We start from the raw sequence: 23,777 nt of genomic DNA, 5'->3' as shown, positions 1-23,777 counted from the left end.
AAGTTTTGTGTAACATGTGTTTGGCCATTTTACTGGTCTCTGTGTCATCTTCAATTGTGTTAACAATGTCATTAGTGGTTTCTGAATTCCCAAATTTGATGTCTGGTCCATTACAGGGAATGACAATTAGAGAGGTTTATCCAAGCCAACTGTAAGTAATAATGTCATCAATCTGTACCTCATTCTGAGGAGAATGGGATATCAATGGTTAACTTCCCGTTTATTATGAAATAAGACCATAAGACTTAATTACTGCCCATGACGCCACTGGTGTTTAGGGCAGCAATGAAGGTCCTTTATCTCTGGTGGCATTCAGGGCTTCCGTCATCATATCAATAGGTTCCTCTTGGTCTTTGCGACTGTCAGTCATGAAAGTCCTGGGTGGAGACTCAGGAATACCATCATACTCAGATGTTGAAGGATTCTTCATTGCTCTTTCTGTAGCTATTTTGTTTTACCAGTGGGAGTTGTTAGCCCTGCGCTGAATCCCCGAACCGGTGGACCAGTCTTAGTCCGGCCTCTACCCTATAACCTGTTTGGCACTGATTCCAGCCACCATAGCTCCCTGGGTCATTGAGGCACACAGGCCTCCAAATTCAACGTTAAGGTTGTGGTCCTCTTGGAAGAAGACTATAAGACATAGGAACAGAAATAGGCCAATCAGCCCATCGAATCTGCTCTGCCGTTCCATCATAGTTGATTTTTTTATCCCTATCAGCCCCTTTCTCCTGCCTTCCCCCTTACTAATCAATGAGACCACCTTCCATCCATTATGCTCTTCATGATTTTTATATCTATCTAAAGTCACCCCTCTGCCTCCTACGCTAAAACTTGTACACTCCAGGCACTGTAACAAACACTACAGCTGCTGCCACCAGTCAATAACATTCGTGGTCATCTGAATTCGGAATGATATCCTTGCACCAACAACCTAAGACTGGAGAAAGCTCTTTCTTCAGTTAGTCCTGACGAAGGGTCTCGGCCTGAAACGTCGACTGCACCTCTTCCTATAGATGCTGCCTGGCCTGCTGCGTTCACCAGCAACTTTGATGTGTGTTGCTTGAAAGCTTATAAAGGCAACAACGTTTCACAATGCAGCAGAATGGTAAGTTGGTTAACCATTGTCCCATGTACCGAGCTACAGTGACAAACTTTATTTTGCTTGCCATCTATACAGATCATTTCATGACATCAGCATTGAGATAGTACAAGGGGAAATCATCTGCTGGAGGAACTTTGGGAGTCGAATAGTATTTGTAGAGGGGAAGAATCTATTTAGTTTAAAGTTTAGATGCAGGTTTTAGACTCGAAACCCTGCACCATTTGGAAGTTTCACAATTGTTTCTAAGTTTACCTCAGGAGAGCTCAGTTTGAAGAGTTTTGGACAGGTGCAGTAGTTATGCGCTCGCCGGGACTGGGGGGCGCCGTAGAGGGAGGTGCAGAGGCAGAGCGGCACGGCGGGGCGACCATCTTGCCTAACGGCCTCCCTGGCCTTTGGCTGCTCTCATTTGAAAAGCCGCGGGTTTGGCGGACCACGGGCCGGCCTCTGGTGAGGGGGATTGCGGTGAGCAGGTGAGCCTGGTCCGGCGTTGAGCGACCGGGGAGACCCGGGCAGGCGTTGCGAGTGGAGGTCTGTCAATGATACATGTACAGGCAGATAGTCGAGTGCAGGACTTGTCCTGAGTAAACTAGTCGGGGCTTCCTCTCCTTACAAAACCCAGCGGAGGTTGCAGCTAAACAATCTGCGCTGATTTATTGGTAACTTCGGCAGTTTTGTTTTGAAAATCTGATCTAAAGCCGCGCCTAATAAAACGACTCTGTTGATTTCCTGAACGCACACAAAATGTTGGGGGAACTCAGTAGATCAGGCAGCATCTACGGAGAGGAATAAACAGTCGGCCTTTCATCAGGACGGGACTCGACCCAAAGTGCGTTGCTTTCTTTTCAAGTTAGTTTAATTGGGGGCAGTAGGTTCCAGAATTGCCGTCCTTGCTACCAAGAGGTTCTTATACTCTTGGCATCATGAAATGTTATGTCTGCTTTTCTGGAAATGGTGGGAGGGGGCTTCAGAGGCTGAGATTTGGAGCGAGAAACGCGGTGCCGGAGGGACCCAGCAGGTCAAACGTTATCTGTGGAGGTAGGATCATCTATTCTAGACCCTGATATCAGTATCTATTTCATATTATCGACCTTGATCTTCCATGTGCTTCCTAGGTAACTGCCTAATGTTCTAATCATCATGGCAATCGGTCCACTTCGGCAATGCACCCATGCAGAATGTCCCGAGTAGGAAAATATCGGTGATGGTGAACGTTAGTCTGAAGGCACCTACCCCTCTCAAGCAAAATGCATTGTGTCTGAAAGTACTTATGCAACTTATTTCCAAATGTTTCTAAAAGTAGTCTGCTTAACGCAAGTTCCCTGTCACTAATCCAGGAAGCTGGCTTGAGCCCTTGTTTACATTTAACACGTTGTCAGTGCTCTGTAGTTAACTGTGCATACAGTGGCATGCAAAAGTTTGGGCACCCCTGGTCAAAATTTCTGTTACTGTGAATAGCTAAGCGAGTAAAAGATTTCCAAAAAACATAAAATTAAACATTTTTTTCAACATTTTAAGCAAGATTAGTGGATTATTTTTGTTTTGTACAATTTTATAGAATGGAGAAAAGGAAAGGAGCACCATGCAAAAGTTTGGGCACCCCAATAGATTTGAGCTCTCAGTTAACTTTTACCAAGGTCTCAGACTTTAATTAGCTTGTTAGGGCCATGGCTTGTTCACAGTCATAGTTAGGAAAGGCCAGCCAGGTGATGCAAATTTCAAAGCTTTATAAATACCCTGACTCCTCAAACCTTGTCCCAACAATCAGCAGCCATGGGATCCTCTAAGCAGCTGCCGAGCACTCTGAAAATTAAAACAAATGATGCCCACAAAGCAGAAGGCTATAAGAAGATAGCAAAGTGTTTTCAGGTGGCCGTTTTCTCAGTTCGTAATGTAATTAAGAAATGGCAGTTAACAGGAACGGTGGAGGTCAAGTTGAGGTCTGGAAGACCAAGAAAACTTTCTGAGAGAACTGCTCGTAGGATTGCTAGAAAGGCAAATCAAAACCCCCGTTTGACTGCAGAAGACCTTCAGGAAGATTTAGCAGACTCTGGAGTGGTGGTGTACTGTTCTACTGTGCAGTGACACCTGCACAAATATGACCTTCATGGAAGAGTCATCAGAAGAAAACCTTTCCTGCGTCCTCACCACAAAATTCAGCATCAGAAGTTTGCAAAGGAGCATCTAAACAAGCCTGATGCATTTTGGAAACCAGTCCTGTGGACTGATGAAGTTAAAATAGAACTTCATGGGGGCGGATCGATCATGCTTTGGGCTTGTGTTGCAGCCAGTGGCACAGGGATCATTTCACTGGTAGAGGGAAGAATAAATTCAATTGAATACCAGCAAATTCTGGAAGCAAACATCACACCGTCTGTTTAATAATAAAAAAAAAGCTGAAGATGAAAAGAGGATGGCCTCTACAACAGGATAATGAAACTAAACAGACCTCAAGATCCACAATAGACTACCTCAAGAGGCACAAGCTGAAGGTTTTGCCATGGCCCTCACAGTCCCCCGACCTAAACATCATCAAAAATCTGTGGGTAGACCTCAAAAGAGCAGTGCATGCAAGACAGCCCAAGTATCTCACAGAATTAGAAGGCTTTTGCAAGGAAGAATGGGTGAAAATCCCCCAAACAAGAATTGAAAGACTCTTAGATGGCTACAGAAAGCTGTGATACTTGCCAAAGGGGATGTTACTAAGTACTGACCATGCAGGGTGTCCAAACTTTTGCTTCAGCCCCTTTTCCTTTTTTTGTTATTCTGAAACTGTAAAAGATGAAAATAAAAAAAGTAATCTTGCTTAAAATATTAAAGAAATGTGTCATCTTTAACTTTATGCATTTTGGAAATCAAGCCCTCTTTTACTCGCTTAGCTATTCACAGTAATAGAAATTTTGACCGGGGTGCCCAAATGTTTGCATGCCACTGTATGTGTTTCATGTTCACTAGTAATGCTCCTCAATTCTTGGATTTGAGGATAACTCTAGTTGTGTGGGTTCTAAGCTGACAGATGGAGCTAATGTGGGAACTGCAAGTTCCCCCTACAAATGGGACATGAGACACACGGTGAGATGGGTGAAATGCTACTGTGGTGGGCTTCCACAGCCTATGCAAGGTTTCTGTGTGCTCCTGCAGTATGAGCTGGAGATTCTCAAAATCATCCCAAATATTCATTCTCCACTTTGAATAATGACAAGCCAAGGATTTCCAAGAGTCTGTGAGTTATATTTTTTTCTAGGAGACTTTCAACACATCTTTGGATCTTTCTCTGCCTCCCTGATGATATCATCCCATGAAAGCTTGGAATAGCGTGTCAGGCACGTGAGTGAAGTGGCCCATGGGGATGTGAACTGATGAGTATAATTAGAGCCTCACTTAGGATGTTCCCTTGAGAGGACACTACACTACATTGCTTTTTTTATGTCTAAATTTAGAGTCTTGCAGAGACTGCATTAGTAATATCTTTCAAATGCCTACAATATAGTACTTTGGTACACATCATCTCATTTGCTAAACCACTATAAGCGTTTCTTTGAAGCCTGTTCGTCATCTTACAGCGCCCATCACCAGTGCATTTTATTGATCTTTTGCGTGTGTTTTCACGTGTAGGTTCTGGAGATGGATGGGGCAGAATACATAACTAAGGTGCTTTCGAGGTTTCGAATGGTTGATTTCCCTGAGTTGTTGAAGTCCTGGGATCTTCTGTCCGAAGAACAACTTCAAAGTGTAGATTTCAACGGCGGCACAAAAAAAGATGTGATTTTGCAGTTAGCTGCACTTTGTGAGGTATTGTTCAAAGTATATAAGGTGACTTGAGGGTGAGTGGTGAATTGACATTCAGTTCGGCGACAAGACAAGTAGCATTTCTGTTGGCTGAATTTTTAAACCCTGTGGTCTCTCACGTTAAAGAAACTTGATTCCAGCATGTCTTCTATGTCATTGGGAGCAATTCAACTAAGAGACAGCACAGTGTAGCAGATAGCACATCACTTTACAGTGCCAGTTATTGGGGAGTTCAGTTCCCATGGCTGTCTGTGAGGAGATTGTATGTTCTCCCTGTGACCATGTGGATCTCCTCCTGGTTCCCTGGTTTCCTTCCACATTCCAAAGACATGTGGGTTACTAGATTAATTCAAGCGACACGCAGAAAATGCTAGAGGAACTCAGAAGGCCAGGCAGCATCTATGGAAGAGAGTACAGTTGACGTTTCGGGACGCGACCCTTTGGCAGGGCTGAAGAAAAAAAGTGAGGAATAGATTTAAAAGATGGGAGGAGGGGAGAGAAACACAAGGTGATAGGTGAAACCTGAAGTGGGGGGATTATGAAGTAAAGGGCTGGGAAGTTGATTGGTGAAAGAGATACAGAGCTGGAGAAGGGGGGAGTCTTGATAGAAGAGGACAGAAGGCCATGGAAGAAAGAAAAGGGGGGAGGGGATGGAGAATGGTGAGGGGGGGGGCGGCATTACTGGAAGTTCGAGAAATGAATGTTCATGCCATCAGGTTAGAGGCTACCCAGACAGAATATAAGGTGTTGTTCTTCCGATCTTTGTGTGGCCTTGTCACGACAGTGGACGAGACCATGCATAGACATATCGGAATGGGAATTGGAATTAAAATGGGTGGCCACTGGGAGATCTGGCAGTTGGAGGGAGGGTGCTCAGTGAAGCGGTCTCCCAGTCTACGTTGGGTCTCACCGATATACAAGAGGCCACACCGAGAGCACCAGACACAGTATATGGCGCCAACAGACTCGCAGGTGAAGTGTCGCCTCACCTGGAAGGACCTTGGGGCCGTGAATAGTAGTTAGGGAGGAAGTGTAGGGGAAGGTGTAGCACTTGTTCCACTTTCAGTGGGGAGGAACGAATGGGCAAGAGAGTCATCTAGGGAGTGCAATCCCTGTGGAAGGCAGAAAGTGGGGGGTGAGGGAAAGATGTGCTTGGTGGTGGGATCCCGTTGGAGATGGCAGAAGTTGGGGAGAATTATGTGCTGGTTGCTGGTGGGGTGTTAGTTGAGGCCAAGAGGTATCCTTGGTAGGATGAGGTGAGAGCAGACGTGCGTGAAATGGAGGAGATGCGGTTGAGGGCAGCGTTGATGGTAGAGGAAGGGAAGCCCTTTTCTTTGAAGGAGGAGGACAGCTCCTTCATTCTGGAATGAAAAGCCTTGTCCCGCGAGCAAATGCGGCAGAGGAACTGAAGGAGGAGATGCCATTTTTACAAGTAACAGGGTGGGAGGAGGTATAGTCCAGGTAGCTGTGAGAGTCCTGACGAAGGGTCTCGGCCTGAAAAGTCGACTGCACCTCTTCCTAGAGATGCTGCCTGGCCTGCTGCGTTCACCAGCAACTTTTATGTGTGTTGCTTGAATTTCCAGCATCTGCAGAATTCCTGTTGTTAGCTGTGAGAGTCTGTGGGTTAGTAATAGACATCAGTAGATGAGCTGTTTCCAGAGATTGAGAAGGGGGAGGGAGGTGTCAGAAATGGACCAGGTAAATTTGAGGGTATGATGGAAGTCGGAGACAAAGTGAATGAAGTCAAGTTCAGCTTAGATGCAGGAAACAGCACCAATGCATTCGTTAACGTAATGTAGGAAAAGTGTGGAATGGTCACCAGTGTAGGCTGTTCCAGGTAGCTGAGAAACAGACAGACATAGCTGAGACCCAAGTGAGTGCCCATGACTACACCTTTTGTTTGAAGGAAGTGGGAGGTGCCAAAGGAGAAATTTAGAGTGAAGACAAGTTCCACTAGCCAGAGGAGTGTGGTGGTGGTGGAGAACTTGTTTTTAGTAGATGAATTGGTCACTTGGGTGTAATTGGCCGACGTGGACTCATTGTGCCAGAAGGGTCTGTTACTGTGCTGTATCTCCAGATTAAATTAAACCGTCTCTGCACTACAGATCATATTAGAGAGACTGTGCTTTGACATTTGCTATGACTGATCAATGGGGTATTAAACGTATGAAAAAAATTGCAAGTGAGATGCTGTTCTATTTAGACGAGATGAGTACTAGATCTAATCTCTAATCAGTAAGAGTAAATTGCCTGTAAGTAGTGAGGTAAGAGCAGTGTTAGACTTCCTGAAAAAGAGGACCTGAAAAATTGAGATTGGTGTTCTCATTTCGAATTGATAATCCTGTTTCCTTACTGTAGAGTCCTGCTGGAACAGATTCAAAAATGAGTTAATGAGCTTGTTACCTTTATCAGTTTATGGCACCTTTGGTATTGATTGTTTTCTTCAGTGAGTGAAACCTCTCAATGGTCTGTGACTGCCCTTTTGGTAAAGAATATATTTGAAATAATAGAGAATTGTCATCCTGAAATTATCTATTTGTACATTTTGACTGCTGTTTCTTTTTGGACAAGTAAATGTTTTATGGTAATTTATATTGCATGCTCATTTGTTTCTAGAGCTGCGAAAGGTTTTCCAAAACTTGTTTTTTTAAAATTCATGTCTTAAAATTTATTCTAGGAAAATGGTGTAACCCTCCAGCAGGTGGCAGATTTAGATATTATTTGTAAGTACTATTTTCTTCATCATTGCACAGTAGGATTTGCAATTAAGATTTACACAAAGCATGTTTTCCAGTTTGCACTTGTCAGATTCAGTCATTCTGCTTGAAATGGTATCAAATGTTAAAATTGAATGTTTACAAGATAAAGTTTTGTACTATGGAAAGATAAGTTACTGATAAGTACGGATCTTTCCTCCGTTGTCTTTTCACAATCTGGTTTGCAATGCCTGCACTCAACCTTAATTTTAGGAGCATGGAAGACAGTTCAGTCACTGATTTTTGTTGCCTTTTTTTCTATAGGGAAACAGTCTTCCTAGTTCTGGTGCCTGTTCCTGTACCATTATCTTCCTATTTAAATATCAAGGTTGCTTTTTGAAAGATATTTAATAAAATTCTAAGTTTTGAAGTTTGAACTGTATGGGAAGGAGCAGTGTAAGTTATTTTGCGTTTGCATAATGGTGAAGGGGATTTTGTGTGAATAGTTGCACTAACAATTAATATAACATTGTGAAGTCATCAATGCCCAGTATTTTGTAGCTCACAGCTTCGAACAGTTACACTTCAGGTGCTCCTTAGTGTGCAGCTACAGTGTGAATATACTTTTAAAAAATGTTACCCACCATTAGTCACTGTTTTAGCAGATTGTTAACCATAATACTCAAGCGGAATGTCCATTTGAGAAATAAGACAAAAATATTGGAATTCATTCTCTATGGTTTAATATATAATGAAAAAGGGTGCTGGACAACTTTACTTAATCAAGCCACTGAAATAAGACTGCAATTTTCATAAAATATGATTTTCTGAATGGCTTTTCTTGTAGGTAATTGTGCATTCCCTAAGAGAAGATGGTGTACCTACCAAATGTTCAGTTCAAAAGGTGATATAACAATCTTAGTCTTGCTATGGCTGTGTCTTTTCACTATATTTAGGTGTTAACTATCTGTTGCAGTATTCTGAGACAAACTTGTGCTCTTTTCAGATGCAGAAGAGGCGAAGTTATTTGACTTTCAAGTCTTCAGAGAGACCTTTGGAAGAAACCTTGAAATGCTCATAAGAAATGTAAGCAGAGAAGCTTACTGACCTACCGGGAACCAGGTTTTGTGGCAGGTTGTGAGCTGCTAGCTTTGATACCAGTTGGGGACATGCCTAGATTCTCATGATCTTGACAGCATTGTGTTATGGTTTTGAACTGGCCAGATGGGCATGCTCGCCGCTGTCAGGTTTTCTTTGCAACTCTGTCATATCCCCAAATTTCTCACAGCATTCAAACTGTCAAGGACTCTGAACGTTTCTAACAGAATACTTTATGACATTGAGAAACAAAATTAGTTAAAAGTCAACTAAATATTTTTTAAATGAAAATCCAACAATTTGCAGATAATGGAAGTAATTTTTAAAAATTGGGTTTTTAAATTAATTTAAATGATTAAAAACATGAAAGCTAACTTCATTAAATTGAAATTACCTTTATCATTGACTGTTCCTCTATTCGAATGTAGGAGGATGTTGTACTTGGACTAATCAGTCTCAATTTTATTGGGCTGATTTTATCCAACATAATTCCTGAAATAATGTTGAATTTCTGTTATACTTTGAATATTACTAGCAATTTCCTGCATTGCAGTGCTCAACTGACAATTTGAAAAGCCCTTTAGGGTATAGGATCCTTGGAATCATTGTCATGGGATGATGTCGGGAGGTGGCAGGGACTACTGGCAGTTTAATGCTGGAACCTATTATCACATGCTGGCAATTTGAGCTAGTGTATTAATAACTGCTCTGCACTCAACCAGAATCCAAAATTTATGATCTTAACAGCTCTAATTTTATTTAGCAATAAAGCATGAAACAAATGGGCCCTTCTGGCCCAAAAAGCTGCACCACCCTGCAACCCCCCTATTTAACCCTTGCCTAATCATAGGACAATATATAATGAACAATTAACCTACTAACCAGTGCATCTTTGGAATGTGCTAGGAAACCCACATGCTCACGGGAAGAATGTACAAACTTCTTGCAGATAGGGTTGGAATTAAACTCTAAATTCTGACACCCCAAGCTGTAATAGCATCATGCAAACCACTATGCTACTGTGACACCCATTTAAATGGTTATTTATTCTTAGTTCAATTTATATACTTTCTTAAAATTATGTTCTTGCATATTAAAAGCAAATCAGCTTTGGTTGTGGGTTAGTATTAGCATTAATGTTGGAAAGTTTGAGTTCTGTGCACCAGCACTTAAATGCAGTCCAGGCTGGTACTGAGGGAGTATTTTGCTGTTGGAGATGCTAAACTGTTCCTTTAGGTCAACAGGAAAGATCCCATAGTGCTATTTCAAATAAGAGCAGTTCCTGATTTCCAAGCCAGTATTTTTCCTTCAATGTATTTTTGAGTTGCAATTTCTGTCTGCAGTCAAATTTAGCATCAATGGTACACAAGTGACAAAAGGTGAATGACTAATCAATGTGCACAAGTAGCTGTTTTTATAATGGAGTCCCAATTCAAATTTGATATAGCAAAATACTGTAGAGACTTGAAATTTGAGTTAGTTGACAAAAGGAAAACCATTGACCTGGAAATATGAGGCACAGCCTCAGAATGCAAGGACATCCCTGTAGATCAGAGATGAGGAGTTTTTTAAGCCGGAGGGCGGTGAATCTGTGGAACTTGTTGCCATGGACGGCGATGGAGACCAATTCATTAGGTATATTTAAAACGGAGGTTGATAGGTTCCTGATTACTAAGAGAATCAAAGGTTACAGGGAGAAGGCAGGAAAATGGGGTTGAGGTGAATAATAAATCACTCATGATAGAATGGTGGAGCAGACTCAATGGGCCGAATGGCTTAGTTTTGCTCTTGTTTCTTATGGTCTTGTATTTCTCTCTTCAGAGATGTCACCTGACCTGATTGCTTCTGATTGATGAATGATGTTCTCCCTTCGGTTAATAATCCCGAACTTCAGGGAGATAACTATATAACAGATTTGTCTGTTGTGTTAAATCTTGGATAGGATTTCAATTACTCTTCCTGACTTCCGAGGGTTCTCTTAACCAAGTTGCCTTAATTATATATTTGCATCTTAATTGGAAGTGTGATAGAAGAAATTAAGTGAGGGAAGTCTTGTATTTTCATTTTAAGTCTATTGGCTAATTGATTTACTATTTTTGTAGCATTTTATTTAATGTTCTTGATTTTATTTTGTTTTTACCTGCCTCAGGTCATGATTAACATCTTAGAACACAAGGAAGCTGTCTGGATCAGAATTGCTTGGGGTAAACGTCATTCCCCACCTAACCAGCAAAGACCTTCATACGTAGTCTACTACCCACAGACCCCTTATGTTTTCATGTCTAGCCTTGCTGCACAGTACAGAGTGTATGTTTCTCAGGTAAAATGAAATTACCTATTATCCAGTTTGTTTTTTGTGCGTGGCAGTGAGGAAAAGGCTTGTTTTGCTATTGTCATTTTGTTGCTTTTTGTGTTCTGTATTATTTTGCCAAGCATTATGGGCATGCTATTTTGGCACCAGGAGATATGGCAACACCTACAGGCTGTTTTTCCCTCCCTCCCACCTCCCACCCCCCCCCGCACACACTCAGGTGTGTGTTGGTTAATGCAAATGACACATTTCACTATGTTTTAAAGTACGTGTGATTTTAAAAAAACTTTAACTTCTATTAACATTATTTCCTTTTTCAGTACCATTTCTATGCATGCCTCTCAATACATTAACAAAGAGGGGAAGGCGGGGGAGTATGGGAGGGTGGAATAATAAATCCAAGTTCAATCTTTGCATTGTTTTCTACAAGGCGTCCATGCCTTTCTTTGTGCTGAATCAAAGTATTAAGTGCAAATTGTACAGCTTTTTCCTTAAGATCATTTTCCAGGATTTGGGCTTTGCTGGCAAGCCTGGCAATTTTTTTCTAATTCCCAATTGCCTTGAACTGAGTGGTTTGCTGGGCTATTTTTGAAGCCATTTCATGTCACAATGACCAGACTGGGCAAGGATGCCAACTTTTTCCTGAGGCGGACTATTGAGTGAAAGTCATACCCGACCGTATGGGTTTTCAAAAAAGATAAAAATGGAAAGTGCTGAAAATACTCAGCAGGTCTGGCAGCATCTGCAGAAAGAGAAAGAATTGCCATTGCAGATTAATAACTCTCCCACAAACAGTCCTAGCAATTCCCTCACCAAGAGACCAAGTTTGAACCTAAACTTTCCCCAATGTTCATACCTTAGAAAATCAGTGAATAAGCAAGCAATTGGCCATAAGTAATAGACATACTGCGGTAAATCTAAAATGGAAATATTCTGCAAGTCTGGTGACATTTGTGCTGAGAGAAACAAGTTAACATTTCAGTTCATGAGTTTGGAAACAAAAATATTAACCTGAAATGTTAATATTCAGTACTTTAGTGTTCAGCCTCCACATATTAATGTCTCATTTTCTAAATTTAAAAACCTGAAGTAGAATTTTTTGAATTAATGTACAAAACATTGTGCATCATGTCAAATCAAAAGAAAAATTCTGAAACCAGTCAACAATTTAATAAAAATTGAAAATTAAAGTTGATGCTTTAAAAAAGAGTATTCATCCCCTTTGTAATTATGCTAACTTTCCTCAGGTGCAATATACAGTATTACCTCACTAATTCACCCAATTTATTGATATAGAAAATTGGAGAATCACCTGTTTCAATGAATTCATTAGAATAAATGCCCCTCTCTCTCTTAACAGTACGGTAGATTTTCAACAGATCAAACCAAAATGAAGAGAAAAGAGCATTCAAGACAAGTAAGGGAAATGTTAGAGAAGTGCTAATCAGGGAAAGGGTACAGGACCATTTCAAAGGCACTGAACACACCTTGGAGCTCATTGCAGTCTTCATGGAAAAAGTGCGGGTGCAGGGTGATATGAAACAACAGCCATACCGCCTAGGTCGGGCTGCCCCTCTAAACTGAGTCACCAGAGAAGAACAGCACTTGTTGGAGAGGCTACTATGACACCAACAGTCACTGAGTGAGCTGCAGAAGTCAGCGGGTGCAACTGGAGATGAAGTTCATGGCTCTGCATTCTCTAAGGCCTTGCACAAAAGGGTATTTATGGAAGAATGGCAAGGAGTCAGACCTGGCTTTAAAAAAAAAAGCATTGTCTTGTCTGTAAAGATCGCAAAATGTCACTTGGAAGACATTGTAAAGATGTGGAAGGAGGTCTTGTGATTAGATAGGACTAAAGTGGAACATTTTGGGTATGTGTGGCATAAATCTAATGCTGCACGTCAGCCAGGTAACACCATCCGTACTGTAAAGTATGGAGGAGGTAGCAAGATGCTCTGCAGATGCTTTTCAGCAGCAGGGATTGGAAATCTGGTCAGGATTGATGCTCCTAAATAGAGATCCTGGATAAAAGCCTGCTAGCCTCTGCCAGAAAGCTTAAACTGGGGAGGAAATTCTTCTTTCAGTAGGACAATGACCCAAAGCACACTTCCGGAGCAACTATGGAATAGCTTCAAATGAAGAAAATTGGTGTCCTTGAGTGGCCCAGTCAGAGAACTGACCTTAACCTTTTCAAACATCAATGGCAAGGCCTCAAGATTGTTGTCCACCACCACTCCGCAACTAACTTGGCACAGCTTGCGCAATTTTGCAAGGGGGAATAAGCAAATCTTTCTCTATCATGTTGTGCAAAGTTCATGGGGACTTGTCCAAAAAGACTACTGGCTGTAATAGCTGTGAAAAATGGTTCAACCAAATACTGAACAAAGAGGGATGATACATTTGAACTGCTGACACTTCAGTTTTTGAATTTTTGGCATATGCTTTACAGTTTTCCCTGTTTTCTAGGCTTAACTGTGGGGTGGGGCAGCATGTGATTCACAAATAAAAATTCTCAGTCAAATTGATCAAAATTCATGGTTGTTATACTCATTTATATGAACAAAGGGTTGTGAACTGAATAATTTTACAAGGCCTTGTACTACTTCCTCTGTGGATGGGCCTGATCTGCAATACGTTTCCAGTTTTTCTTTGTTTCTTTTTCAGATTTCCAGCATGTACATGTTGTGGTCCACTGACTTTACTGTTGACTGCTTGCTTTCTCTTTATAGATGATGAATTAAATTTAAATTCTAAAGATGCCCAACTGGGATTTGAACTTGATTGAGGATTACAAATGCAACAAGTTAACTGCTGTATCACTGCCATACCCCAAGATGCAAGATGTATCATGTTGATTGATGTGTGCTGTTGAATTATCTGTTTTCATTCAGTGGCATAGTATGCTTATCAGCTAAATGTCTGAACCTTAAAGATGTGGAGAGTTCAGAACTAGACTTGATCTCTTGCTAGAAGTTCACAACGTTCAATTTCTAGCATGGAAAATAAACATCTGGTGTAGTGTGTCTACTTGAGACTCACTGAAAACACAAGCCAAATGGCCGTCAATCATGAGATACCATCCTTGGCAGTCTAAAATGCTCTTGAAGAAAGGCGTTTGCTGATGAATAGTTCTATTTGATAGTTAGAAATGCAGCATAACAGTTTATTTTGCAATTACATGGTTTGATAGCCAAATATTTGTTTACTGAGTATTTTAAATCTAAGGCTTTAATAAAGTCTAATACACTGGCCTCTAATTGTATCTTGCAGGGAATGTAACAAGAGATATATTGTGTTTCTAGTTTGTTTTTCTAATTTTTGAGTTGGATAACTGCTTATCCTTGTAGTTAGTTTCTACTACTAATGTATTTCCAAATTTTAAAACCTGTCCTCTTTATAATGGACTAGCAAAAAGCAATGTCAGGGAAGTAATGCGATAAGTGCAAGAACTGAATTTGCAGAAAGCATTTGAAATGTTACAAATAATTTAACAGATAATAAAATGCATCCTTTTGGCACCACCCTTTAGAGAAAATTATTTTTTTAGTTGCAAATATGGCTATGTTTTATTCCTTTCAATTCTTTATTCCTATCAAACAGGTTTTTTAGATTAATGTGCAATCCTCTGTATAAGTATGATTTTAATTATTTTCCAATTAACATGCTGAAGCGATTTCAGTTTACTTTAAAGGTTAATATTTTTCATACTATTGAATCACCATTTTCTACTTGCCTTTCTATTTTTGGTATGGACTTTGGACTGTAATTTATCTTTGTCACTGCTTAGACTTTTGTTAATGTTAAATGTTTGGGGCCCAAGCTTAAGGAAAAATGCTTATGCTTAAAATGTCTCAATTTTACTTACAGGCTCTGGTTCTTGCAACTGAACATAACATGCTCAAGGAGCTGGATCTTCGAGGCCATTGCTTGAATTCCCTCCGAGACATCGCTCTTAAAAGATATAACCCGGTATTCCAAAGTATTCTTTTCTCCTGTAGCAAGTTCCATAATTTTGATCTGGATTGGTTATTTCACCTGGTCTTTTGCTTTTCCTAAATCTACCCTTGTGTTTCTTCTTTTTCCTCCTTGCCCCTCCAAAGAAAGTATCTAGATGTAGTGAGTCAAATATTGAATCAGAATCAGGTTTAATATCGCCGGTATATGTCGTGAAATTTGTTATTTTATGGCAGCAGTACATAATAAAATAACTGTAATTTACAATGAAGTGTGTATTTATACAGTATTTAAAAAGTTTAAACAAGTAGTCCAAAAAGAGGGGGAAAAAGTGGTGAGGTAGTGTTCAATGTAAATTCAGAAATCTGATGGCAGAGGGGAGGAAGCTGTTCTTGACTCATTGAATGTGTGCCTTCAGGCTTCAGTACCACCTCCCTGTTAGTGGCAATGAGAAGGTGGCATGTCCTGGGTGATCTGGTCCTTGGTGAAGGATGTCACCCTTTTGAGGCATTGCTTCTTGAAGATGTCCTGGATACTGTGGGGCTAGTGCCCATGATGGAGCTGACTGAGTTTACAACTTTCTTTTGATCCTGTCCAGTAACCCCACACCCCCACCAATACCAGACAGTGATTGCGTGTGTTGTAGGGTCGCATTAACTTTTGATCTATAGCAGTAACAATAGTGTACGTGCTCAAGACCTTGTCATTTCCCCCATTCAATACTACTTTAAAAGCTACTTTTGCCTGCATACGAGTTTCTGTTCAACATATAAAACTGTAATTACACTTCAATATCCCAAGTTTGTCATTTTGTTAGCTGTCCCAAGAGCCCTTAAACAACTCTTCCAAGCAATGCCCTCCAGAGCATTTTAAGTAATTCTGTATTAAAGTTCTGTGTACTTGTGTGGTATTGGTATTCTATTTATGTTCTATTTTCATTTCAGACACTTTCTGCACATTACAGAAGACCTTTACAACAGCTGAACTCCAACCAGAATTCTGGTATTGTTTTATTTCTTGTTTTAGTGCACACAATTTCATTTTAACAGTTATGTTTTGCTTAAGACTAATGTAGAACAGTCCCATGGTGAGATGCCCTGAGCAAGAAATACTAGGTAAAATTTTGCCATTTCTCAGTGTTAGATTTTGACATGCTGTGGGAGGGAAGTTAATGTGTAGAATATCATACTGGTATTCCATATTGCAGTAAGTACTGTAATTTTATTTCTTTTATTTTACTTGTGGAAGAATATCTTAGAAGTGAGGATGGGCAAGTGCATTTAGTCCTGCAAACTACATAGTCAAGGCATACAGCACAGATTTGTACTTAATACTGTGGTTTGTTCGCAATGATTGGGGGAACTTTAATCTTTCTGGAAGATTGCTAAATATTCACCATGATGATCATGGCATTTGGGTCAGTTATGTATTACACAGGCTGGGGGAAAGAAAGCAGTGAAATGTTACTGCATCTTTCCACACCAGTAATTTGCTGAGAACACAATGTGATTTTTTTTTAATGCATCAGCTGGCCAATATTATGATCCTTAATTGACTCTAAAAGATCCCTTGAAAATTTGATTTGAATTTTTCTCGCTCACCTTTTTTCTTGGAAAAAATCTAGCTGCTGAAAATCATTCACTTACTTACTTCTTTCCCCTTCTCTCCCAAGTAGCACAAGATCAGAGGATCACTGTAGAAAATTTGAGAGAGAAAGAAGAGGCCAAAAAATTAACAGCAGTAGCATTTGGAGAAGGATCATTACCAAAACTGGAAGAAGTTCAATACAGGGTACGCACTGAGTGACATTTGATGTACTCTGATGTGGTGTACACTTGGTTGTGGGTCTCCAGGAAAGGCGTGTAACTTTCTGCTTTGTAAAATATGGTGTATAGCATTTGCTGAGCTTGCCACCCTAATTCAGATGATTTTTTTTTTCAAACCTGTATGCAGCATAGAATTATCATTTAACCTCTGGTGAAATTAATAGATAATTGAGACTGATGTCACAATACAAGGTGATCTTGAAAGTGTTCTACTTGGACCACAGATTTTATTTCACCATAGTGAACCTAAATCAGCTTAGTGCAACTCAGAAGATTTATGAATCATTCAATGTCTTGTTGTACCTAACCTAATGCTGCCATTTTATTAATTTGCTAGTTTTTTGATAAGATTTTAAAATAACTGCTGAAGATATGCGATGAAATTTTCATTTTTCTCCATGGATCATAATCTAGAGTAGTATCTGATAGCAAGATGGAGGATAAGTTGGTAATTAATTTCTGAAGCTATTGGAGAAGGATAGGTCTAGACCCAGGGTTGATATTTTTGATTGGTGAAAGGCTAACTTTGAGGAGATGCGAAAGGATTTAGAAGGAGTGGATGGAGACAATTTGTTTTATGGGAAGAATAGAGAAATGGAGGTCATTTAAAGGTGAAATTTTGAGAGTACAGCATCTTTATGTTCCTGTTAGGTTGAAAGGAAAGGTTAAAAGCTTGAGAGAGCCATGGTTTTCAAGGGATATTGGAAACTTGGTTTGGAAAAAGAGAGACATCTACGATAAATATAGGCAGCATGGAGAATGAGGTGCTCGAGGAATATAAAGAATGTAAAAAGAATCTTAAGAAAGAAATTATAAAAGCTAAAAGGAGATATGAGTTTGCTTTGGCAAGTAAGGTGAAAATAAATCCCAAAGGTTTCTACCGTTATATTAATAGCAAAAGGATTGTGAGGGATAAAATTGGTCCCTTAGAGAATCAGAGTGGACAGCTATGTGTGGAGCCAAAAGAGATGGGGGAGATTCTGAACAATTTCTTTTCTTCAGTATTCACTAAGGAGAAGGATATTGAATTGGGTAAGATAAGGGAAACAGGTAGGGAGGTTATGGAAACTATGATGATTAAAGAAGATGGAAGTACTGGCGCTTTTAAGGAATATAAAAGTGGATAAGTCTCCTGGTTCTGACAGGATATTCCCTATGACCTTGAGGGAAGTTAGTGTGGAAATAGCAGGGGCTCTGACAGAAATATTTCAAATGTCATTAGAAACGGGCATGGTGCCAGAGGATTGGCATATTGCTCATGTTGTTCCATTGTTTAAAAAGGGTTCTAAGAGTAAACCTAGCAATTACTGGCCTGTGAGTTTGATGTCAGTGGTGGGTAAATTGATGGAAAGTATTCTTAGGGATGGTATATATAATTATCTGGATAGACAGGGTCTGATTAGGAACAGTCAACATGGATTTGTGCGTGGAAGGTCATGTTTGGCGAATCTTACTGAATTTTTTGAAGAGGTTACTAGGGAAGTTGATCAGAGTAAAGCGGTGGATGTTGTCTATATGGACTTCAGTAAGGCCTTTGACAAGGTCCCACACGGAAGGTTGGTTAGGAAGGTTCAATCGTTAGGTATTAATATTGAAGTAGTAAAATGGATTCAGCAGTGGCTGGATGGGATACGCCAGAGAGTGGTGGTGGATAACTGTTTGTCAGGTTGGAGGTCAGTGACTTGTGGTGTACCTCAGGGATCTGTACTGGGTCCAGTGTTATTTGTCATATACATTAATGATGTGGTGGTAAATTGGATGAGTAAGTATGCAGATGACACTAAGATAGGTGGAGTTGTGGATAATGAAGTAGGTTTTCAAAGCTTGCAGAGAGATTTAGGCCGGTTAGAAGAGTGGGCTGAAAGATGGCAGATGGAGTTTAATGCTGATAAATATGAGGTGCCACATTTTGGTAGGACTAATCAAAATAGGACATACATGGTAAATGGTAGGGCATTGAAGAATGCCGTAAAACAGAGGGACCTAGGAATAATGGTGCATAGTTTCCTGAAGTTGGAATCTCATGTGGATAGGGTGGTGAAGAAAGCTTTTGGTATGCTGGCCTTTTTAAATCAGAGCATTGAGTATAGGAGTTGGGATGTAATGTTGAAATTGTACAAGGCATTGGTGAGGCCAAATTTGGAGTATTGTGTACAGTTTTGGTCACCGAATTATAGGAAAGATGTCAACAAAATATAGAGAGGTATAGAGAAGGTTTACTAGAATGTTACCTGGGTTTCATCACCTAAATTACAGAGAAAGGTTGAACAAGTTGGGTCTTTATTCTTTGGAACGTAGAAGGTTGAGGGGGGACTTGATAGAGGTATTTAAAAATTATGAGGGGGATAGATAGAGTTGACGTGGATAGGCTTTTTCCATTGAGGGTGGGGGAGATTCAAACAAGAGGACATGAGTTGACAGTTGAAGAGCAAAAGTTTAGGGGTAACATGAGGGGGAACTTCTTTACTCAGAGAGTGGTAGCTGTGTGGAACGAGCTTCCAACAGAAGTGGTTGAGGCAGGTTCGATGTCGTTTAAAGTTAAATTGGATAGATATATGGACAGGGAAGGAATGGGGGGTTATAGGCTGAGTGCAGGTCGGTGGGGCTAGGTGAGAGTAAGAGTTCGGCACGGACTAGAAGGGCCGAGATGGCCTTTTTCCGTGCTGTAATTTTTATATGGTTATATGGGTTGAGCTATTGGTTGGAAAGATTGAGTGGTATGTATTATAATTGGATGGTTCTAGACATAATGGGCCAAGAGGTCTGCTTCTGTGCGATATCAATCTGACTCAATTCCCTGTGCCCCAGTGACAATATTTTGCCTTTTGCTGAATGTTTCAGTGCCAGTCTTGGTTACAAGTCCTTGCCCACTGGAACAAATGTTGTCCAAGTATTTTATCAGCAGGAGGGTGCTGTTGACTAGGAGCAGGAACCTGACTGCTTCCAGTGTCAAATACAGAAGAGTTTTCATGAAAGTAAAAGATGCTGCACTGCTTGATTTTTTCCTGTTGTTACATCACCACTAATAAGTCATGTTGTCTTGTCAGTTACAAACAGTCTTTAAGGATGAACGCAACATGGGAATTTTATCAGACAGAAATAAACCATTTCGATGTGTGGCAAAATTTTCCAGTCCGAATATTCTTGAATCGTTGAGAGCACTACCAGAATTGGGTAGGTTTATGTTGCCCTTGCATTCATTACCTTGTGTCTTATCTGTTTTGTTTTTGTCAGCCTCGCAATAAGCACTAAAACAGAACTAGAACAGAAATTCCAGTGCCACGAATTCATTGATTGCAACTATAGTTAATACAAAACTCTTCTGCTGTAACACAAAACACTGGAGGAACTCAGCAAGTGAGGCAGCATCAGTGGAAAGGAATAGTCGATATATTGGGCTGAGACCGTTCATCAGGACTGGAAAGGAATGAGGAAGAATGAGGTTGGGGGAGGGGAAGGAGTACAAGCTGGGAGGTGATGGGTGGGAAAACTAAAGAGGTGCTGTTCATATTGTTAATATTCATTGAAGTTGGTGCTAAATATTAAATTTCAAGCTTCACTTTCCTTTGTGATTTGTTCAGATTGAAATGGGGTGGGAAATGTTCACAGAATAATTGAAAATTTGGTTTGATTGAAAACAGGATAATTCTGTCAATAAGCATGGCAATTTTCTATGTTTGTTTTTCAAGGGATTGCTGATGTCCCCATTTCAACTATGTTCAGCAGTATCGCAGAAAAGGGGAAGAATTATTTCAAGATCACAGACAAAAGGACTGTTGGACATAATACATCAGCTCTTTAGCTCTGTAGTACAAATCAAAGGGTATTTTGTAAATATTTGTATGTTTCCTATGGAAAAAATCTTTCTGTTCCTGTGTTTATAACGTACCTTTTGGATACCCCTGATATGCTAACCAAAACTTTGCATAGTCTGAATGGTGTGGCATTGTGAAGATCTTGAAATGAATTCCATTATTCAGACAAAACCTCAGACAGATTTATTGACATGATGATTCTTGGTATGCTTGTTTATCATTTACAAGCAGTGATTCCCCCCCCCCGCCCCCCCCACTTTTGGAAGGTGGGTTTGGTTCTCTGTGAGTATGGTGGGAGAGATAACTGAGGTTAGTAGTTAATAGTTCATTGAAGTAACTCTTTGGACTTGTAGGTGTGTTACAGCACTTGTTCCAGTATCTAGGGGCTATCATCATGTGAAACATAACCATGTCAAAGGAGTTTTTAAAAAAAAATACTGACAAAACTTCAGTTAAGTAATTGCATTGTGGTTTACAGCACTTTAAATCACTCCAGGACCTTAAGAAAAATCTGAGCTGACATGTCAGTGCAGTGTTGAGGACATTGTGCATTTTCAGAGATTTTTTTTCTTTTAAATAAGACTATAAGCATGAGATTTATCTTTGTGCTCAGTTAGCAGAAAAGATCCTATAGCTGTTGTTTTGTGAAACAGTGAGGAATAGTTCATAGTGTACTCGGTAGCCTTTCCTTTGTCAGCATTTTATAATCTCCTGAACATCTTGATTTTGATGTTAGAGCTTTGCTAGATATGTATTTAACTTTTGGTCCTTGTTCTGTATTTGAACATTTTTCTCATTAGCTACGGTGCACTTCCAGACATATTAAAGCCATTCAGTAGTTTCACATAAATTTGATATACAGGAAGTTTCTTTCTAAAAATGTCTCAGTATTTGCAGATGCTCTGCTCACCAGTCGAGCCCTCCAAAATTATGATACTTGATCCTGCTTGGGATTTGTTCTTTTTAAATTGGTCTTCGATCAATATTCACCCTTGAAATAATGAAACATTCTCTCTCCTCTAATCTCGGCAAACAAAAGATTGAAGTATTGGTGCAATTGCAGTACTTAAGCTGACATCTACTTCCATAGTGATATTTTGTAGGTGCTTTTTGTTTTAAATTCATCTTTCACTGGTCTCTGGGCAAGTCCTGTTTTCAATATCATTGATTTTAAACTATTTTAGTTAATCTGGAAATTTAACTGTCTTAGCAGAAAATAAACTTGTCTCCTATTCTTGGTTTTAAAACATTTTTTTTATTATTCCTCTTGCAATGATGTAATTTTATTTATCCTACTATTAATTTTATAGTGGCACCAAAAACTAATTATCCCATGAATTTTCCATTAATAACCAATTTTTCTCTTCTCCACCTGCCCCAATTTTCTGACATCTTTTTCAACTTTCTGAAATTTAAAGTTCTGCCACTGATCTAACTAATTATTTAGACCATTTATATTTTAAAAATTTGAACAGTAATAGGTGAATGTCACCTTGAAGCAAAGTATTACAATGGAATATTCCTCTCATAGAAGCTCAGATCACTAGCTTGGAGAAAATGATTACATACCATTCCCATTCTGCCTTCTGTCAAACTCCTGCATTTGTGAATTATCAAATTTTTGACAGGAAGAAAGACAGTTGAAGAAAATAAGTGTGTTTCAGGAAGTGTTCTCCCCCACACTGAACAGCTATTATCTTCGTGGTTTTGGATTATTCGTGTTGTACTACAGCTGCAGATATTTTTGTTTTTGAAATGGGGTGAATTGTTCTTGCCTTCCAAGAAAATCAATCATAATTATGCATCATTTAAGTAAAAATGCGGTTATCATTTGTCCTTGGACATCATTTTGCCGGTACGTGCCGGGTTTTTTTTTCCTCACCCTCAAAGCTGGTGGCTACTTCAGGCCGAGAAAAATTGAATAGACTCCCTCTACCAAGCAAAACAGTAATCTGTTGGTGTATTAATGCACATCCACATTCAGCTGCAAGCAAACCAGAACATTCTGTTTATGCAGAAAATAAAAATAACGGGTTAGATTTTATGGGGAAAAAAGAGACTGGGTTGCTAATGTGGTTCAGTCCCATGCTTTTAATAAATTTTGGGCTTAAAATTCATTTATTAAAACAAAACTTTCCCTTTAGCCCATATTGATAACTACTACAGTATTAGCTGAGTCATTGTATTTTGCTTAATTTGAGTTTAATGTGCAAAAAGCAGATTTACAAAGTCATCAGTACTTAAATCTGCTGTTGCCAAACTTGTGAAAGATTCTGTCTGCCTTGGAATTAAGTTCAGTTTGCATCAGAGAAGTTGTGCAAATATTAAGTTTGTTTTGTTCTGTGTCCATCTCTGTACTCTAATCTTGACAGTAAATACTTGTGCTATTATTTTCCACAAGAGTAAAGCTGGGTCCTGCATTATCATAGCAATCTGAAATGGAACTCAAACTCTGTTTTTGACTTGAATCAAGCTAAAGATTACTATCTCTGCAGGCTGAAGAAATTAACCTGGTTCTTGTTCACTGCATGCATTATTTTGTGTGTAAACCAGTTATAATATTGGATAAGCATTCTCTGTTGATGAAGATCTAACTGATGAATAATAGAACATCATAGTGATAATTTTATATATGGTTGGAAACAAATTTATTGGATGGGAATAGATTTTTCATCTGCTTTTGAAATTAAATTGAAATCCAGTTTATTTTATCTGTTCTGATTGTACAATAAAGTGCTGTAAAATTATTGAAATATATTTGCATGTTGTAAAATTTTTGTGTAAGAATTTTTTTGTGGTTACTTGAATCCTTGTGTGATGTATTTTAAGTGTTGAAAGTTGAATATCTTATGCTTGAGTAACGCTGGTGGTGGTGGGGGGGGGGGGGGGAGAGGTGCTGATGGCCAGCTTTGAGAAATTGCCTGCACACTTGATTAATGGCAAACCTAGTGGAGGAAATTGGTTGACCAATTGATTGTGGGGGAGGGGGTAAGTGTTGGCAGAGGGAAGGGAGAGATGATTGAGTGCCTGTTGACTCTGTCCAACTGAGTAACGATGGTGTCAAAGATCCACCTTCAAAGTGTATTTCATACACTGGATGGTCATCTCCGAACAAGATTTGTTTGGTAACTCAGGACTTTGACATGCCCTCAGATATGCTTCAAAATACTAACGAAGGAGCTGCGGTTG

General features: G+C 39.7%; 1 protein-coding gene across 4 annotated transcripts; it reads left to right on the top strand.

Annotated features, from left to right (window-relative positions):
• Nucleotides 1-1,027: 1,027 nt before the first annotated feature.
• cenpn (centromere protein N) lies at nucleotides 1,028-23,312 on the top strand. Of its 4 annotated transcripts, none has more exons than XM_072279943.1 (12): nucleotides 1,503-1,572; nucleotides 4,344-4,426; nucleotides 4,715-4,891; nucleotides 7,566-7,611; nucleotides 8,432-8,488; nucleotides 8,591-8,670; nucleotides 10,832-11,002; nucleotides 14,861-14,962; nucleotides 15,892-15,949; nucleotides 16,620-16,738; nucleotides 19,821-19,947; nucleotides 20,463-23,312. In XM_072279943.1, the coding sequence occupies exons 3-12, from the start codon at nucleotides 4,724-4,726 to the stop codon at nucleotides 20,573-20,575; spliced, it is 1,041 nt and encodes a 346-aa protein (XP_072136044.1). In that variant the 5' UTR covers nucleotides 1,503-1,572; nucleotides 4,344-4,426; nucleotides 4,715-4,723; the 3' UTR covers nucleotides 20,576-23,312. The 4 variants fall into 4 exon arrangements, with proteins under 4 accessions (XP_072136042.1, XP_072136043.1, XP_072136044.1 ...); XM_072279944.1 differs by having other exon boundaries at nucleotides 1,532-1,572; nucleotides 4,347-4,426; XM_072279941.1 differs by lacking the exons at nucleotides 1,503-1,572; nucleotides 4,344-4,426 and adding an exon at nucleotides 1,028-1,105.
• The last annotated feature ends 465 nt before the right edge of the window (nucleotides 23,313-23,777 follow it).

Source organism: Mobula birostris, chromosome 15 (assembly GCF_030028105.1).
Source record: "Mobula birostris isolate sMobBir1 chromosome 15, sMobBir1.hap1, whole genome shotgun sequence".
Lineage (NCBI taxonomy): Eukaryota > Metazoa > Chordata > Chondrichthyes > Myliobatiformes > Myliobatidae > Mobula > Mobula birostris.
This window is presented reverse-complemented; position numbering and strand designations above follow the sequence as displayed.

What these genes read in the sequence shown, in the direction of transcription:
- cenpn (XM_072279941.1), top strand. An exon ending in CCAAATGTTCAGTTCAAAAG is followed by an intron (nt 8,489 to 8,590) that starts GTGATATAACAA and finishes TGCTCTTTTCAG; the next exon opens with ATGCAGAAGAGGCGAAGTTA. An exon ending in ACAGAGTGTATGTTTCTCAG is followed by an intron (nt 11,003 to 14,860) that starts GTAAAATGAAAT and finishes TTTTACTTACAG; the next exon opens with GCTCTGGTTCTTGCAACTGA.